This window comes from Ranitomeya variabilis, chromosome 7 (assembly GCF_051348905.1).
Source record: "Ranitomeya variabilis isolate aRanVar5 chromosome 7, aRanVar5.hap1, whole genome shotgun sequence".
Classification (NCBI taxonomy): domain Eukaryota; kingdom Metazoa; phylum Chordata; class Amphibia; order Anura; family Dendrobatidae; genus Ranitomeya; species Ranitomeya variabilis.
Window position 1 is genome coordinate 90,717,308 of NC_135238.1, and position 19,766 is coordinate 90,737,073.

The window sequence follows — 19,766 nt, forward strand, 5'->3', positions numbered from 1 at the left end:
CAGCAACATAACTGCCAGGTCTAAACAGCATAACGAAGGACAGATAACTTGGTCATGTTTTATATAGACCTTGCGTTAACTAGTACCGTGTGTATGCAATAAAACTGTTGGTTTGATGGTATTTCCTATAAAAATGTAAGGGTATTATAATACAAGCAGCCATAGCTTTATTTAAGTCAAGTTCTCACATGGATTTGTGTTGCCCACTCCATTGACAGCATGAAGCAGAGAGTGGCTGACACTGAAAACCTTCAGCATTTTAGAGAAACATGTGGTTGAAAACAAGGGTACTCGTCACAGAGGCACGAGACCCTGCAGGGTTCTTCTCCCTGCTTGCTCAGCTAGACCAACAGCAGTAGGAAGATGCTTGCTGGGACAGCGTAATTGTATTCTAGTGCAGGAGCCGATATCAGATTTATGCTGCCCGTGGTTAGTGCAGCGTGAATCATCACAGGTTATCTAACTTATCACCACACTTTTTTCTACTGCAAATGGGGGGAATTTGAAAGTAGCACACAGACCCAAATGTCAACAGCTGCAAATTGTGGCTATCCTTCCTACAATGAGAAACCAATATAAATCTACACACACACAGCTGGTAAACTAAGTATAGAACACGTCACCAATTTTCTGAGGAAATATATTTCTAAAGATGCTATTGACATGAAATTCTCACTAGATATTTGGTAACAACCCATCCAGCCCACACAGGCAAAGAAATCAAACCATGGATGTGTAATAAATAAAAGTACTGAACACAAAGAAAGAGGGGTGCAAAAAGCCATGGAAAGTCATGACATCAGCTGAAATCTATTAGTAATTAAAAAGCAAACCTGCCATTTAGAGAAAAATAATATCACCTGGTTCAACGGAAGGCTTATAAGATGTCTCATTATCAAGGTGCCACACAAGAAACATTAAAAAATCAGTGAGCTGTCTCAAGAGCTTTACAAACTTATTGTTTCAGAACATACTAATACCATTGCTTACAGAAGAATTTCTAAACTACAGATGCTTCCAGTGAGAACTGTTGGAGCCATAGTCCAAAAGCGGAAAGATAATTTCACCATAAACTGGCCAAGAAAAGGTGCGCAGCCCAACATTTTTAAGACAGAGGAGTGAAAAGAATTATCAGAAGGGTTGTCCATGAGCCAAGAACAACCTGTGGAGAGAGTCAGATAGACCTGGAATCAGCAGATACAATTGTTTCAAAGAAAACTAAGTAATGCACTCAACCTCTATGGCCTTTTTGCATGCTCATTCTGTCAGACTCCATTGCTGAACAAATAGCAGGTTCAAGCGTGTTTAAAGTTTGCTCAACAACATTTAGACAAGTATGTGAAATACTGGGAAAATATAGTCTGGTCAGATGAGACCAAAATTGAACTATTTGGATGCTGTAATACACACCATATTTGGACAAATGTACAGAGACATTCTTGATAAAAATCTGCTGCCATCTACCAGGATGGTGAAGATGAAATGAAGGTGGACATTTCAGCAAGACAATGATCCCAAACAGAAGTTCATAGAAGAACCACGCTTCAGGATTTGAAGACTGTTTGTGTGTAAGAATGGGCAAAAATCACACCTGAGCGATGCATGTAACTAGTTTCTCCAAAATGCGAGGAGTCGTCTTGAAGCTGTCATCACCAACAAAGGCTTTTGTACAAAGTAAGACATTTGAGTTTAATACTTTTATACTTTTACCCGGTGTCAATTTTCAGTATTACACATAACTCAATTTATTGACACCTATTGTTTGATTAACTTGCTTTTGTGTATTGGACAGGGTTACCACCGACATCTGGTGAAAATTTCATGTCAATAGCACCTTTAATTTTTTTAGGCTGAAAGTGCCCCTCTCGGCTTATACTCAAGTCATTGTCCTAGGGGGTGGGCGAAGCGGCAGGAGTGGCGGCTGTCACATCATACTCACCTTCTCCCGGCACGGTCTCTGCACAGGTGTGGAGCGCATATTCATTACGTTAATGAGCGGTACTATGTGACCGCTGAACACAGGAACAAGCTGCCGATGCGCGCCAGAGACGATCGGAGAAGCAGGAACGTGCAGAGACCGCGCCAGGAGGGGGCGAGTATGACAGGGGAGGGTGAGCCATGCAATATTCATCTGTCCCCGTTTCACTGCCGGGCTCTGTCTTCCGCGTCCTCTGGCTGTGACGATGACGTGTTTAGTGCATGCCCTCTGCCTGAACAGTCACAACGGCGCGCGGCGGTGGAACAAGGACAGGTGAACGTCACAAGTGCCGGGGGCCTGAGCCAGAGGTGACACCAGCATCTGGCCCCCATAGTGCGCCGGAGTCCCCGCGTGCTCAGGACACAGGCACCTGGTGCCCAGCGAGAGGTAAGTATATCATTTTTTTTTTAATCGCAGCAGCAGCATATGGGGCATATATTCTATTGAGCATCTTATGGGGCCATCAACCTTTATGGAGCAGCATATGGGGCATCTTATTCTATGGAGCATCTTATGGGGCCCATCATGAACTTTATGGAGCATTATATGGGGTGTATTTTGTATAGAGCATCTTAAGGGGCTCCTGATTCAATATGGATATTCAAAAACATTTAACCTACTGATGTCTCAATTTTACTTTTATTGGTATCTATTTTTATTTTTGAAATTTACCAGTAGCTGCTGCATTTCCCATCCTAGGCTTATACTTGAATCATTAAGTTTTCCCAGTTTTTTTGTGGCAAAATTAGGGGTTTCTGCTTATACTCGAGTACATATACATACACACCTATACCCTTGATTTATTTAATTCAAAACAAAGAGCATATTAAGAAGAAATCCCTAAGTAACATATGCTTTGCTTTATGGCTAAAAACCATCTTTCTATTAATCCATCCAATATTAGTAAAACCAGTATAAAATATCCATTCATTTTAACCTGCAGCATGCACGCCCAGGAACCCACCACAGCCGACGTGCATTTCACAATAAAATACTTTGTCAACCGTTTTGAATATTTTTCTCGTTACGTTATATTGATAGATTGGCCGATTCTGAATGCGGCAATACAAAACATGTGTATATTTGATTTTTTTTATTATTTTATTTTGAATGGGGCAAAAGTGGGGTGATTTGAACTTTTATATTTTTTAAAAAAGTTTGTTTTATACTTTTTTCATCCTTTAATAGTCTCCATGGGAGAATAGAAGCTGCAGTACTTTCATCTCCTCTGCTACATACAGGCGATGATCAGATTGTCTTTATGTAGCAGAATTGCTCACTTGTTATGAGCGCCGTCCACCGGGCGGCGCTAATAGCAATTCGGCAATGACAACCATAGAGGTCTGCAGGAGATGGGATTTACGACGTGCTTCTGGTAAGCGCGACTTAAATGCCGCTGTCAGAAATTGACAGCGGCATTTAACTAGTTAACAGCCGTGGGTGGATCACTGTTCCTCCCGCAGCTGTTGTGAGCATATGTCAGTTGTATACATCAGCTGACATGTGCCCGGAAAGGTGCAGGCTCCGGGGCTGAGGGAGTCCTATATCGTCGTACTATTACGCCCGATGTCGGAAAGGGGTTAAGGGGTACTCCATATAGCTGTATACTAGTGATGAGTGAATGCGGATAATGTGTTAACCGAGCATGCTCGGGTGTTTATCAGAGTATCTTCAGCGTGCTCGGATAAGATGTTCTAGCCCCTGCGACTGTATGATGAGCTATTTCCGCATGTGTTGCAGGCGTCTAACAGACTCCAATCATGTAGCCGCACAGACTTGGACACATTATCCGAGAACACCGAAGATACTCGGATAACACCTTATCAGAGCATGTTTGCTCATCACTACTATATACATGTTGTGCTACATGGTCTACTACAATGATTTTTAGGGATATATTACCTCCTACAGCGATGGAGAGGTGTATTGACAGATCCCTTTAGTATCAATACCACACCTCTTGGATCACATTCATATACATGTTAATGCGTACTATGTATATATATTTTCATACGTTACCGTATATTAATGTAGGGATTGGTCCTTGTAAACCAGTTTTATGTTTTTGTTTTTTTAACTAGACATACTAGCATAGCGTCTATCAGTAATTTATGATAACATTTTCCAGGTATACCCACCCCTTTTTCCTTATCTGTATTGTCCCATTTTTTACCTTTAAATATATTTATGTACTTTTAAATATTTTTTTTACATTAATAATATTCTTTTTAGCCATAAGGAAAAGCCTCTTTTCTTAGAGACTTGTATACATGAAGATACATAAAATATGTATATCACTCACACACTTTGCTCCAGTTGGGAGAAAATCTGTCAGATGTTTTTCAATCAGTCTAATTTGTGACTGTCAGGAGTTATTTCTCTCATGATATACTAGTAAATAACTGATGCAATCCCATAGCATTTTTCATGCAGTACGCCTAGGAGTTGGGGTAGTACATGAAAAACGCAAGTAACGCTTACTTGTTTTTTTTTCTTAAAGGCAAGCTGACAAGATGGGAGACGACTACTTATTGCTACTCTTGATCAGGTTATTTTTACAAATGCATCATGAATCAGACTAGTTTTGTACCGATTGCATTTCATCCTAATGATCACATCTTGTGGAACACTGGCTGGTAACATTTTTGATTCAAAGCCAGTAGTGACACTATAAAATATTAAATAAAATAACACCGCACTTCCACATTCTTCATATAACCAGATACTATTGAAATTATGCCACTCGTTGTAGAACTATTCAATGCACTGTATAGGTGATTCACAAATACAGAAAAATTAGCAAGCAAACTTACATTAAATTAAATTATAGTAGCACATAATCAAATACTCTGAAAACTGCAGAATGTCCTACAATGATTATGTATGCCAGCAGATGACTACGGAGGATACATAACAACTGAAAGTATCAGCCACCAGGTAAAATAAAGGATCAATAAAATAAAAAATAAAAAAAAAACCCTCCACTAGTGCATATCATTACCAACACAGCATGCAGCCGACCACTATGTCAGCTAGTGAATGCTGTCGCTGGTTGCAAAATGGATCACGATACGTGTTCATTTATTATCATATGGCGCATGGTTTGTTCTTAACCATTGGCGTTTGCCGTATAATCATCCATTCTCAGGGTGCGATTACTTTCCACCTTTCTTGTCAGTCTTGTTTGTGCATTTCCAAACTTCGGGTCATAGCTGGGCCAGCCCAGCATGTAAAGGTTAATCTTTACAGAAGCCCCCCGGCGCTCACAGGATTCTGGGAGACGCTCCTTCTTTACCACAAGAAGAGTCAGAGTTTTACTGTATAAATTGTAAAAATGGCTTCGCTGGCTATTCTTTCTTCCACCAGAAAGGGCCACAGCCAAGGATTTGTGCGCTCAAAATGACAGATTGTGCTGGGTTCCTGTTCAGTATTTATTGATGCCGAAGATCCTGACTCCATGCAGCTGCGGTAACTTGGGAATCAGGACACTGAGAAGGGACGCAGTATTGATGAAGAAATGTGTGGGATCATACTTTGTATAGAAACTCGTTAGGAAGTACCTGCAGTAAGAAAGAGGAAAAAAATAGAAATTTAACAGGAAAACTTCTCCATGGATAGCATAGATACTAGATTAGATTAATAGCAATTGGGGGGGCCAAACGTCACAGACTAAACGGGCACCAGCGTAAAGAGAACTGATCTGGATACAGTCACTAAAATGTTACCAAATGAGGGGTAACACAGATACCCCGTTAAAAGGTGTGAACTGAGCCTTATTCTACGAGGTGAGTGAACAGATGGATGAGTACAAGAATTACATTTATTTTATTTTTTTAAGCTTGCTGTATAAGTACTAAGATGGCTTTATTCTTCTAGTCAGTGCAATTATAGCAATACCACGTTTTCTTTTATATTGGGCTACATTTACAAATTATTTTTTTGCAATATTTAACAGTCATAACTTTATTTTTCAAGCCAAAAGAACGGTACGAGTGCTTGTTTTTATGTAGGACGAGGTGATATTTTTGAACTTTTTACTTATCCCATCTTTTTGCATTTCAGTAAGAAGATCAAGCTACATGCTTGAGGAATTTTTTTTAATGTGTTCGCTATAACTCTGTACCAGTCTGTCATTGTAAATTTGTTTACTGTAAACGATATCTATAACTCTGTACGTAACCCCTTCTCATGTACAGCACCATGGAATTAATGGTGCTATATAAATAAATAATAATTTTGAGAAAGTTTTACAGTTCGGATTGTAACAGGCACGATTATGTTCACGTGTACTTTTTTCTTTTTACATAAATGCTGTAATAACATCGACAAAACATTGTGATCTAAATATATATATATAAAAACATAAATTGATCACTGGTCTCCTGTACTGCGGCACATGTGAGACAGTACACTGCAGTGTAGGAGAGCTGTTAACTTTTACACTGACACTTGCACTGTCCTCCTTACGTCAGGACCTAACAGGACACTGTAGCTGTTGGACCTTGAAGCAATTACCTGGCCTCAGGGTTGCCAGGGAACCTTTCAGGACCCCTCAATTACGGGATACTGTGGTTAGCCATGTAGATGCTGATATTGCTACTGACAGCAGCATCTAGGAGTTTAAAAGGCCACAATAAGTGATAAGACCAATCGTGACACACACCTGAGAGCCGGCTCAGATCTTCTTAGTGACACCACTGTGAATATCAGAGCCAGAAAAGAAGGCTAATACAGCCTGATTCCATGTACCGCGCGGGGATCACGGTGATTGGTTGGTCAGTTAGTCCAGGCGGCTAGCTGCATGTCTCTGGTGTCCGGTACAGCAGTTTGTATTAACCCCTTCATGACCCAGCCTATTTTGGCCTTAATGACCTTGCCATTTTTTGCAATTCTGACCAGTGTCCCTTTATGAGGTAATAACTCAGGAACGCTTCAACGGATCCTAGCGATTCTGAGATTGTTTTTTCGTGACATATTGGGCTTCATGTTAGTGGTAAATTTAGGTCGATAATTTCTGAGTTTATTTGTGAAAAAAACGGAAATTTGGCAAAAATTTAGAAAATTTCGCAATTTTCACATTTTAAATTTTTATTCTGTTAAACCAGAGAGTTATGTGACACAAAATAGTTAATAAATAACGTTTCCCACATGTCTACTTTACATCAGCACAATTTTGGAAACAAATTTTTTTTTTGCTAGGAAGTTATAAGGGTTAAAATTTGAACAGTGATTTCTCATTTTTACAACAAAATTTACAAAACCATTTTTTTTAGGGACCACCTCACATTTGAAGTCATTTTGAGGGTTCTATATGGCTGAAAATACCCAAAAGTGACACCATTCTAAAAACTGCACCCCTCAAGGTGCTCAAAACCACATTCAAGAAGTTTATTAACCCTTCAGGTGTTTCACAGCAGCAGAAGCAACATGGAAGTAAAAAATGAACATTTAACTTTTTAGTCACAAAAATGATCTTTTAGCAACAATTTTTTTATTTTCCCAAGGGAAAAACGAGAAACTGGACCACGGACGTTGTTGTCCAATTTGTCCTGAGTACGCTCATACCTCATATGTGGGGGTAAACCACTGTTTGGGCGCACGGCAGGGCTCGGAAGGGAAGGAGCGCCATTTGACTTTTTGAATGAAAAATTGGCTCCAATCTTTAGCGGACACCATGTCGCGTTTGGAGAGCCCCCGTGTGCCTAAACATTGGAGCTCCCCCACAAGTGACCCCATTTTGGAAACTAGACCCCCCCAAGGAACTTATCTAGAAGCATAGTGAGCACTTTAAACCCCCAGGTGCTTCACAAATTGATCCGTAATAATGAAAAAGTACTTTTTTTCACAAAAAAATTATTTTAGCCTCAATGTTTTCATTTTCACATGGGCAACAGGATAAAATGGATCCTAAATTTTGTTGGGCAATTTCTCCTGAGTACGCCGATACCTCATATGTTGGGGTAAACCACTGTTTGGGTGCACGGCAAGGCTCGGAAGGGGAGGCGTGCCATTTGACTTTTTGAATGGAAAATTAGCTCCAATCATTAGCGGACACCATGTCGCGTTTGGAGAGCCCCTGTGTGCCTAAACATTGGAGCTCCCGCATAAGTGACCCCATTTTGGAAACTAGACCTCCCAAGGAACTAATCTAGATGTGTGGTGAGCACTTTGAACCCCCAAGTGCTTCACAGAAGTTTATAACGCAGAGCCATGAAAATAAAAAATAATTTTTCTTTTCTCAAAAATGATTTTTTAGCCCACAATTTTTTATTTTCCCAAGGGTAACAGGAGAAATTGGACCCCAAAAGTTGTTGTCCAGTTTCTCCTGAGTACGCTGACACCCCATATGTGGGGGTAAACCACTGTTTTGACACACGTCGGGGTTCGGAAGGGAAGTAGTGACGTTTTGAAATGCCGACTTTGATGGAATGCTCTGCGGGCGTCAGGTTGCGTTTGCAGAGCCCCTGATGTGCCTAAACAGTAGGAACTCCCCACAAGTGACTCCATTTTGGAAACTAGACCCCCAAGGGAACTTATCTAGATGTGTGGTGAGCACTTTGAACCCCCAAGTGCTTCACAGAAGTTTATAACGCAGAGCCATGAAAATAATAAATGTGTTTCCTTTCCTCAAAAATATTTTTTTAGCCCAGAATTTGTTATTTTTGCAAGAGTAACAGGAGAAATTGGACCCCAACAGATGTTGACCAAGTTTCTCCTGAGTACGCTGATACCCCATATGTGGGGGTAAACCACTGTTTGGGCATATGCCGGGGCTCGGAAGGGAAGTAGTGACGTTTTGGAATGCAGACTTTAATGGAATGGTCTGCGGGCATCATGTTACGTTTGCAGAGCCCCTGATATGCCTAAACAGTAGAAACCCCCCACAAGTGACCCCATTTTGGAAACTAGACCCCCCAAGGAACTAATCTAGATGTGTGATAAGCACGTTCAACCCCCAAGTGCTTCACAGAAGTTTACAACGCAGAGCCGTGAAAATAAAAAATCATTTTTCTTTCCTCAAAAAAGATGTTTTAGCAAGCAATTTTTTATTTTCACAAGGGTAACAGGAGAAATTGGGCCCCAATATTTGTTGCCCAGTTTGTTGTGAGTGTGCTGGTACCCCATATGTGGGGGTAAACCACTGTTTGGGCGCACGTCAGGGCTCGGAAGGGAAGTAGTGATATTTGAAATGCAGACTTTGATGGAATGGTCTGCGGGCGTCACGTTGCATTTGCAGAGCCCCTGATGTGCCTAAACAGTAGAAACACCCCACAAGTGACCCCATTTTGGAAACTAGACCCCCGGAGGAACTTATCTAGATGTGTGGTGAGCACTTTGAACCCCCAAGTGCTTCACAGAAGTTTATAACGCAGAGCCGTGAAAATAAAAAATAATTGTTCTTTCCTCAAAAATTATGTTTTAGCAAGTAATTTTTTATTTTTGCAAGGGTAACAGGAGAAATTGGACCCCAATAGTTGTTGCCCAGTTTGTCCTGAGTATGCTGGTACCCCATATGTGGGGGTAAACCACTGTTTGGGCGCACGTCAGGGCCCGGAAGGGAGGGAGCACCATTTGACTTTTTGAACGCAAGATTGGCTGGAATCAATGGTGGCGCCATGTTGCGTTTGGAGACCCCTGATGTGCCTAAACAGTGGAAACCCCTCAATTCTAACTTCAACACTAACCCCAACACACCCCTAATCCTAATCCCAACTGTAGCCATAACCCTAATCACAACCCTAACCCCAACACACCCCTAACCACAACCCTAACCGCAACACACCCGTAACCCTAATTCCAACCCTAATCCTAACCCTAATCCCAACCCTAACCCCAACCCTAACCATAACTGTAACCCCAACACACCCCTAACCCTATCCGTAACCCTAACCACAAGCCTAATCTTAACCCTATTTCCAACCCTAGCCCTAATTCCAACCCTAACCCTAAGGCTATGTGCCCACGTTGCGGATTCGTGTGAGATTTTTCCGCACGATTTTTGAAAAATCTGCAGGTAAAAGGCACTGCGTTTTACCTGCGGATTTACAGCAGATTTCCAGTGTTTTTTTGTGCGGATTTCACCTGCGGATTCCTATTGAGAAACAGGTGTAAAACGCTGCGGAATCCTCACAAAGAATTGACATGCTGCGGAAAATACAACGCAGCGTTTCTGCACGGAATTTTCCACACCATGGGCACAGCGGATTTGGTTTCCCATAGGTGTACATGGTACTGTAAACCTGATGGAAAACTGCTACGAATTCGCAGCGGCCAATCCGCTGCGGATCCGCGGCCAATCCGCTGCGGATCCGCGGCCAATCCGCTGCGGATCCGCGGCGAAATCCGCACTGTGTGCACATGCCATAACCCTAACCCTACCCCTAACCCTAACCCTACCCCTAGTTCTAACCCTAGTTCTAACCCTAACCCTAGTGGAAAAAAAAAAATATATATTTTCTTTATTTTATTATTGTCCCTACCTATGGGGGTGATAAAGGGGGGGGGTTATTTATTATTTTTTTATTTTGATCGCTGTGATAGAACCTACCACAGCGATCAAAATGTACTTTGTAATGAATCTGCTGGCCGGCAGATTCGGCGGGCGCACTGCGCATGCGCCCGCCATTTTGGAAGATGGCGGCGCCCAGGGAGAAGACGGACCGACTTCGGGAGGCTCGGTAAGTATGAGGGGGTGGTGGGGGGGTGGATCAGAGCACAGGGTGGGGGATCGGAGGACGGGGGGAGCGGACAGGAGCACGGGGGAGCGGACAGGGGGACGGAGGGGGGTACCGGACAGAACGGAGGACTGGGGAGGAGATCGGGGGCGGTGGGGGGGAGCAGAACATGATTTCCAGCCATGGCAGATGCTATTGCAGCATCGGCCATGGCTGGATTGCAATATTTCACCATTTTCATAGGTGAAATATTGCAAATTGCTCTGATTGGCTGTTGCACTTTCAACAGCCAATCAGAGCGATCGTAGCCACGTGGGGGCAAAGCCACCCCCCATGGGCTGAAGTACAACCCCCCCTCTCCCTGCAGATCGGGTGAAATAGGAGTTAACCCTTTCACCCGATCTGCAGGGACGCGATCATTCCATGATGCATACGCTGCGTCACAGGTCGGATTGGCACCGACTTTCATGACGCAGCGTATGCGTCAAAGGTCGGGAAGGGGTTAAACTGTCACTGTGCGTTTTCATGCGAGGATCGTTTAAAGCAATCACAATCATGTATGTGATTTAGCATTAAGGAGTTAAAAAAGAACATGGAGTTTTGGAAATCATAACATGGCTCACAGAGAGCCCTGATCACAGTATCGATTAAGTGTGGGATTAGGTAAAGAAAAAATAAAAGGATGTGTACAAGCCTACATCAACAGAAGATCTGTGGTTAGTAGAGATGGGCAAACTCGAACAGTAAAGTTCAGCGTCCATACCAAACACCTACTGTTCGGACATGTCCACCGAACATGGACTTCTCCAGGAAGTCCGTGTTACTGTTTGGGTTCGGCTGCTCAAACACCGGGTCTTTGTCGCGCTGTCATGTGCTTGGCAGCACGGCAAACACTGCTTCTGATCGGTGGCGAAATCATCCCCACCGGTCAGAGAGCCGCGGTTCCCACGCTGTCAAATGACAGCGTGAGTGCTCAATTGTGATCGGAGGTATAACATTTAACTCCAGTCACTGGTGTCAGCTGTGGGTCACCATCCAACACCCGCTGCCGCTAATAAGAGCGAGAACAGGAGCGGCTGAAGGGTGTATTCATTAGCCGCTCCTGCGCTGTAAATAAATAATAATAAAACAAACTGCGTGGGTTCCCCTGTTTTTTTGATAACCAGCCAGGCAAAACTCACAGCTGGTGGCTGAAACCCTCTGCTGTCAGCTTCAAAAAGGCTGGTTATCAAGAATAGAGGGGTCTCCATGCCATTATTTTTTTAAATATTTATTTACAGCGCAGGAATGGCTAATGAATACACCCTTCAGCTGCTCCTGTTCTCGCTGTTATTAGCGGATTAGTAATGGATAGGTGTCTTATAAACGCCTTTCCATTACTAAGCCGTGGGCTTGATGTCACTTGACAATACAAAGGTGACATCAACCCCACAAATATGAACCCCACTTGCCACCGCTACAGGGCAAGTGGGAAGAGTCGGGCAAAGCGCCAGAATTGGATCAATTAATAGATGTGCCTTTTCTGGGCAGTTGCAGGCTGCTATTTTTAGGCTGGAGGGGGGCCAATATCCATGGCCTCTTACCAGCCTGAGAATAAAAGCCCCCAGCTGTCTGCTTTAGTAAGGCTGGTTGTCAAAAATGAGGGGGACCCCACAACGGTTTTTTTAAATTAAATAATTAAAAAAAACAAACAGCATGGGGACCCCTCTATTCTTGATAATCATCTTTGTTGAAGCTGAAGCTATTGAAGCTGACAGCTAAGGGTTGCAGCCCCCAGATGTGAGTTTTGCCTGGCTGGTTATCAAAAATACAGGGGAACCCACAGTTTTTTTTATTTTTTTTAATTATTTATTTACAGCGCAGGAGCGGCTGATGAATACATCCATCCGCCATTCCTGCTCTCATTGTTATTAGCGCAAGCAGATGTCGGATGATGCGATCAGTAGTCCCATCCGCTGACATCAGTGACTGGAGGTAAACTTTATACCTCCGATAACAGCTTAGCGCTCATGCTGTCTTTTGACAGTGTGGGAACCGCGGGTCTCTGACAGGCAGGGATGATTTCTTCGCTGATCAGAAGCGTTGTTTGCCGCACTGTCATACATATGAAATCGCGGCAAACACAGGATGTTTGGGCCCCCATTCAAGTGAATGGGGTCCGCGTACTGTTCTGGTACCCGAACATTTTGTAACTGTTCGGCCGAACCCTCTGGACTCAAACATCCAGAGGTCCGCCCATCTCTAGTGGTTAGTTCTCCAAGATGTTTGGAACAACCTTCCTACTGAGTGCAACTGTATGCAAGTGTACCGAGACGAATTGATGCTTTGATGCTATTTTGAAGGAAAAGGGTGGACAGAAAATATTGATTTGATTTAAATTTATTTTTTGTTTATTCACTTTGCATTTTGTTAACCCCTTACGACCTTCGACATACCCAGTACATCATGGTTGAGAAGTGCTTCCTGGCCTATGATGTACTGGGTATGTAATGACAATTTTGTGCTCACAGAAGCTGTGTGCGCGATCTCCGCCGGGTGTTCAGCTGACATCACAGCTAACACCCGGCTCTCACTGAAAGGAATGGAGCCAGCATTGCTCCAGGCAGTTCAACCCTATAAATTATGTGATTGATAATCAGAGCATTTAGAAGGCAGGCAAAGGGAGCCTCATCTGCGCTCCGATTGGTGCCCCTGCAACAATACCTCCTAACAACAAATCAAAAAGACATATAAATAAAAATGGTATCTCTGAAAACGTCATTTTGTCCAGCAAAAAACAAGCCGCCTTACAGCTCCATCAGCGAAAAATAAAAAAAGTTATAGCTCTTAGAATAAAGCGGTGTAAAATGTATTATTTTTCTATAAAATACTGTATATTGTGTAAAAGCGCCAAAACATAAAAAAATATATAAATGTGTTGTCACTGTAATCGTACTGACGCAAATATTTATTCTTTAAAAAATTTATTCTTTAAAGCTTTATGCTGCCCTATAAATTTTATCATACACAAAACTGCATTAAAAAAACCCACAATTTCTGAATTGCCGGTTTTTGTTACTTCTGCGTCAAAAAAATTGGAATCGAAAGGGATGAAAAAATGTCTTGTGCCCGAAAATGGTACCAATAAAAATTTCAACTCATCCCATAAAAAAAACAAGCCCTCACAAGAACTCAGTGGGCCAAAATGTGAAAAAATTATACTTCTCAAAATATTGCGATGTAAAAAAGTTTTTACAATAAAGACTCTCTTAGTGTGTGACAGCAGCCAAACAATAAAAACCCAATATAAATCTGGTATTGCTGTAATTGCACCGACCCAAAGAATAAAGTCGCCTAATCACTAATACCGCACTAGGAAAGGTGTAAAAAATAAATAAAACCAATTCTTCACCTGCTGCTTTTTTCATTCTGCCTCCCAAAGATCAGTCAGGCTTGGCTCACATGTATCCTGCGCCGAGCGCTTACACCGGGGTTTCCTTGTAAGGCTATGTGCACACGAATCCGCAACGTGGGCACATAGCCTTAGGGTTAGGGTTGTAAATAGGGTTAAGATTAGGGTTAGGGGTGTGTTGGGGTTAGGGTTAGGCTTATGGTTGGGATTAGGGGTGTGTTGGGGTTAGGGATGTGATTAGGGTTATGGCTAGAGTTGGAATTAGGGTAGGGGTGTGTTGGGGTTAGTGTTGGAGTTAGAATTGAGGGGTTTCCACTGTTTAGGCACATCAGGGGTCTCCAAACGTGACATGGCGCCACCATTGACTCCAGCCAATCTTGCATTCAAAAAGTCAAATGGTGCTCCCTCCCTTCCGAGCCCCGACGTGCGCCCAAACAGTGGTTTACCCAAACATATGGGGCATAAGCGTACTCAGGAAAAATTGCACAACAACTTTGGGGGTCTAATTTCTCCTGTTACCCTTGGGAAAATAACAAAATGGGGGCTAAAAACTTATTTTTGTGGGAAAAAAAATGATTTTTATTTGCATGGCTCTGCGTTATAAACTTCTGTGAAGCACTTGGGGGTTCAAAGTGCTTAGAACACATCTAGATAAGTTCCTTGGGGGGTCTAGTTGCTGTGAAGCACCTGAAGGTTTAATAAACTTCTTGTATGTGGTTTTGAGCACCTTGAGGGGTGCAGTTTTTAGAATGGTGTCACTTTTGGGTATTTCAGCCATATAGACCCCTCAAACTAACTTCAAATGTGAGGTGGCCCCTAAAAAAAATGTTTTTGTACATTTTGTTGTAAAAATATGAAATCACTGGTCAAATTTTAACCCTTATAACTTCCTAGCAAAAAAAAAAAATTGTTTCCAAAATTGTGCTGATGTAAAGTAGACATGTGGGTAATGTTATTTATTAACTATTTTGTGTCACATAACTCTCTGGTTTAACAGAATAAAAATTCAAAATTTGAAAATTGCGAAATTTTCAAAATTTTCGCCAAATTGATAATTTTTGCATTTATTTGTGAAAAAATTGGAAACCTAAATTTACTACTAACATGAAGCCCAATATGTCACGAAAAAACTGTCTCAGAATCGCTAGGATCCGTTGAAGCGTTCCTTTGTTATTACCTCATAAAGGGACACTGGTCAGAATTGCAAAAAATAGCCAGGTCATTATGGTCAAAATAGGCTGGGTCATGAAGGGGTTAAATAATATAGGGAATGAAGTACGTGCTCTGTATTCTTGTATTCAGTCATTACAAACCTCCCATAAAAGTAAATGGGGGAAGTTGCATAGTTGCATATGTGTGATCATCTCTGTATACAGTCATAAGAACTTAAAGTGGATAAAGTCAACAATATACATATTTACAGCAAGGATGGGCAGTTAGCCGTAGATATACACTGCAACACAAAGAGACCACACCAATACCTTCTAAAGACTCAGACTTATTAAAAACACATAACTTACAGAATAATTGGAGATATTGTGAAGAATTTCCGTGATGCAGTGAATTGCACCCCATAATCTAGCTGTTCCCAGTGAGTTAGTAGCCGTGCTTTGCCCTGGTCTGGCGTTTCAAACGGTGTGCCTTTTACTGCATGTAAAAACACATACATTCCCTGTTAACGAAATAAGACAGAGATGTAACAAATGCAATCAAGCAGTGAACAAATCAATAGAAACACCTCAATGTGTGACATTATCTCAAGTCTAACTAATCAAAACTCTTTCTACATGGTAATTCACTTGTAAAGATTTATCTATGTGCAGTCATGGCCAACATTTTTGAGGCCGACACAAATTTTGGTTTTCATAGGAGGTTGCCCTATAGCAGACGTGGGCAAAGTGCGGCCCGCTGCCCGAGTCAGCCGTGGAGCTGGAAAACAGAGGCGACAAGCTGCACCGTGCCCGCCCGCTCTGTCTCCATCTGCGCTGACTTAATTGGTGGAGTAGGGGCCTCCGGCCACTTCCTCTGCGAATCAGCGTGTGAAACAGCTGACACGATGACGTTACTTCATTGCGTCAGCTATGTACTGCGGAGAGTCAACGCACCAGAGACAGCAACAGAAGCAGAGTGCCGTGGAACTGGACCGAGGTGAGTATGTGATGTTCTTTTTTTTTTTCAAGCCTATGGGATGTTTGGGTGTTCATGGGGAGGCTATGGGGGTGTCATGCTGCACATAGGGAGGCTGTGTGGGGCTCATGCAGTATATATAGGGAGGCTGCGTGGAGCTCATGCTGTATATGGGGGGAGGCTGTATGGGGTTCATGCTGTATATGGTGAAGCTGTGTGGGGCTCATGCTGCATATGGGGGAGGCTGTATGGGGTTCATGCTGTATATGGTGAAGCTGCGTGGGGCTCATGCTGCATATGGGGGAGGCTGTATGGGGTTCATGCTGTATATGGGGAAGTTGCGTGGGGCTCATGCTGTATATGAGAAAGCTGCGTGGGGGCTCATGCTGTATATGAGGAAGCTGCGTGGGGCTCATGCTGTATATGAGGAAGCTGCGTGGGGCTCATGCTGTATATGAGGAAGCTGCGTGGGGCTCATGCTGTATATGAGGAAGCTGCGTGGGGCTCATGCTGTATATGAGGAAGCTGCGTGGGGCTCATGCTGCATATGGGGGAGGCTGCATGGGGTTCATGCTGTATATGGGGAAGCTGCGTGGGGCTCATGCTGTATATGAGAAAGCTGCGTGGGGGCTCATGCTGTATATGAGGAAGCTGCGTGGGGCTCATGCTGTATATGAGGAAGCTGCGTGGGGCTCATGCTGTATATGAGGAAGCTGCGTGGGGCTCATGCTGTATATGAGGAAGCTGCGTGGGGCTCATGCTGTATATGAGGAAGCTGCGTGGGGCTCATGCTGTATATGAGGAAGCTGCGTGGGGCTCATGCTGTATATGAGGAAGCTGCGTGGGGCTCATGCTGTATATGAGGAAGCTGCGTGGGGCTCATGCTGTATATGAGGAAGCTGCGTGGGGCTCATGCTGTATATGAGGAAGCTGCGTGGGGCTCATGCTGTATATGAGGAAGCTGCGTGGGGCTCATGCTGTATATGAGGAAGCTGCGTGGGGCTCATGCTGTATATGAGGAAGCTGCGTGGGGCTCATGCTGTATATGAGGAAGCTGCGTGGGGCTCATGCTGTATATGAGGAAGCTGCGTGGGGCTCATGCTGTATATGAGGAAGCTGCGTGGGGCTCATGCTGTATATGAGGAAGCTGCATGGGGCTCATGCTGTATATGAGGAAGCTGCGTGGGGCTCATGCTGTATATGAGGAAGCTGCGTGGGGCTCATGCTGTATATGAGGAAGCTGCGTGGGGCTCATGCTGTATATGAGGAAGCTGCGTGGGGCTCATGCTGTATATGAGGAAGCTGCGTGGGGCTCATGCTGTACATGAGGAAGCTGCGTGGGGCTCATGCTGTATATGAGGAAGCGGCATGGGGCTCATGCTGTATATGAGGAAGCTGCATGGGGCTCATGCTCTATACGGAAAGGCTGTGTAGGGCTCATTCTGTATATACGGGGCTGTTGGGGGCTCATGATGTATATGGAGAGGCTGTGTGGGGACTCTTACAGTATATAAGGGGCAGTTGGGGGCTCATACGATATACAGAAAGGGCTGTACTCCGTTTCAAACGATATATAGGGGGATGTCAGCATACTTTATTCTGCTCAATACTAAGGCCGGTTTCACACTTGCGTTTGGAGCAGCTGCGGACTTCCTCCGTGAAGCCCGGCCCTCTGCCGCTAGCTCCGCCTACTTCTGCATGCGGCCGGCATGCGGCCTGTGCACCTATATTTAACATTAGGTACACAGGTCGTGCGGCTGTATGCGGAGGCTGCCGCATGCATCGTTTTGACACTGCGGCAACCAGCGTAGGATGCAGCCTGCAGCATTTTTTTTTTTTTTATCCGCAGCGTCAAAACGACGCATGCGGCAGCCTCCGTATACAGCCACACGACCTGCGTACCTAATGTTAAATATAGGTACACAGGCCGCATGCCGGCTGCATGCAGAAGTAGGCGGAGCTACCGGTGGAGGGCGGGGCTTCACGGAGGAAGTCCACAGCCCTCCGCAGCTGCTCCAAACGCAAGTGTGAAACCGGCCTAAGTGATACAATTAATATTAATATAATTATCATTAATATAATATATTGATATTAATATTGAGCAGAGTTAATTTCAGCTTATTGGTTCAGCCCTCCACAACAGTCACAATCTCATGTGGCCCCCTCGGGAAAATATTTTACCAATCCCTGTCCTATAGAGTTTTTATGTCATTTAGTCAGATGTTTCTATAGGTACTTAAGCAGGAGTGGTACCGCTTTGAGCCAACAGAGATCAGCACTGGGCATAACATAGTTAGGAACTACCTGCCTTTAACTTCTTAAATATGCTTTGAAAAAATAAGCAAAGTCCTGGATAACCCCTTTAATACTAGAGAACAGGTAGTGGACAACTAACTGCTTCCTCTGCATTGCATCTATCTCCTTATTGGAGCGGTGATGTGACCGCTGCCAACTAAGATTCTCCTACTTCCCGAGATATCCCACTGACAGAGGTTTGATCTCTACTGCTCTGCTTTGTATATGGCGCATCATTGCCAACGTCACCATGACAGCTGTGTGATGCTCATCAGATCAAGAGATGTATGAACAATGCAGGAATAGCAGACTGTGACTGACACTAATCTGCACAGGAGCTGGTCTCCGGGTCACTTACAGGTGCTACACTTCTAACATAATGTGTCCCAAAAGATTACTATAGGAAGTTTTGACGCTATTAGTGGACAGATTGAGGTATGGGAATATATAAATGAAAACTAAAAAGAGATTTTAAATACCTGGATGGTTTGAGATTAGCGCAGCAACAACACAGATGCTTAAAAAACATTTTTTGTTCGCATTTATATATACTTCCAACCCCGATCCAAAGAAATCCCATAGTAACTGGTTTAGAATGCTCAATAGCTCAGGGACACAAGTGCACAGTAAATAAAGAAGCCTTGGAAAAAATTATTTATATTTTATTGTATATCTGTAATTTATGTGATATGATTGGGCATCTTTGCAATATACAGACAAATAGACATATACCGATTTTATCACACACTATATATAATACGGACGTAAGGTGTTCAAATATGAGATATGTGCACACATACAGTCATGGACAAATATTTTGAGAATGAGACAAATATTAATTTTTCCAAAGTCTACTGCTTCATTTTTTCTAATGGCAATTTGCATATACTCCTGAATGTCAGAGTGATCAGCTTAACAGCAATTACTGTGCTTGCAAAGTCAATATTTGCCCAGAAAATGAACTTTAACCCCCAAAACACATTTCAACATCATTGCAGTCCTGCCTTAAAAGGAGCAGCTAACATAGTTTTAGTGATTGATCCATTAACACAGGTGTGGGTGTTGATGAGGACAGGGCTGGCGATCAATCAGTCATGATTAAGTAAGAATGACATCACTGGACACTTTAAAAGGAGGCTGGTGCTTGGTATCATTGTTTCTCTTCAGTTAACCATGGTTATCTCTAAAGAAACACGTGCAGCCGTCATTGCACTGCACAAAAATGGCCTAACAGGGGAGAGTATCGCAGCTACAAAGATTGCACCTCAGTCAACAATCTATCGCATCATCAAGAACTTCA

General features: G+C 43.2%; 1 protein-coding gene across 2 annotated transcripts in view; it reads right to left on the bottom strand.

Annotated features, from left to right (window-relative positions):
* Nucleotides 1-4,040: 4,040 nt before the first annotated feature.
* Nucleotides 4,041-19,766, bottom strand: part of ORMDL1 (ORMDL sphingolipid biosynthesis regulator 1) — a 55,747-nt gene continuing 40,021 nt past the window's right edge. For both annotated transcript variants that reach the window (XM_077275439.1, XM_077275440.1), the window contains exons 3-4: nucleotides 15,565-15,716; nucleotides 4,041-5,538 (exon numbers count right to left, since the gene is read on the bottom strand). In XM_077275439.1, coding sequence (XP_077131554.1) covers nucleotides 5,403-5,538; nucleotides 15,565-15,716 — 288 coding nt within the window. In that variant the 3' untranslated portion in view covers nucleotides 4,041-5,402. The remainder of the gene's footprint in view (nucleotides 5,539-15,564; nucleotides 15,717-19,766) is intronic.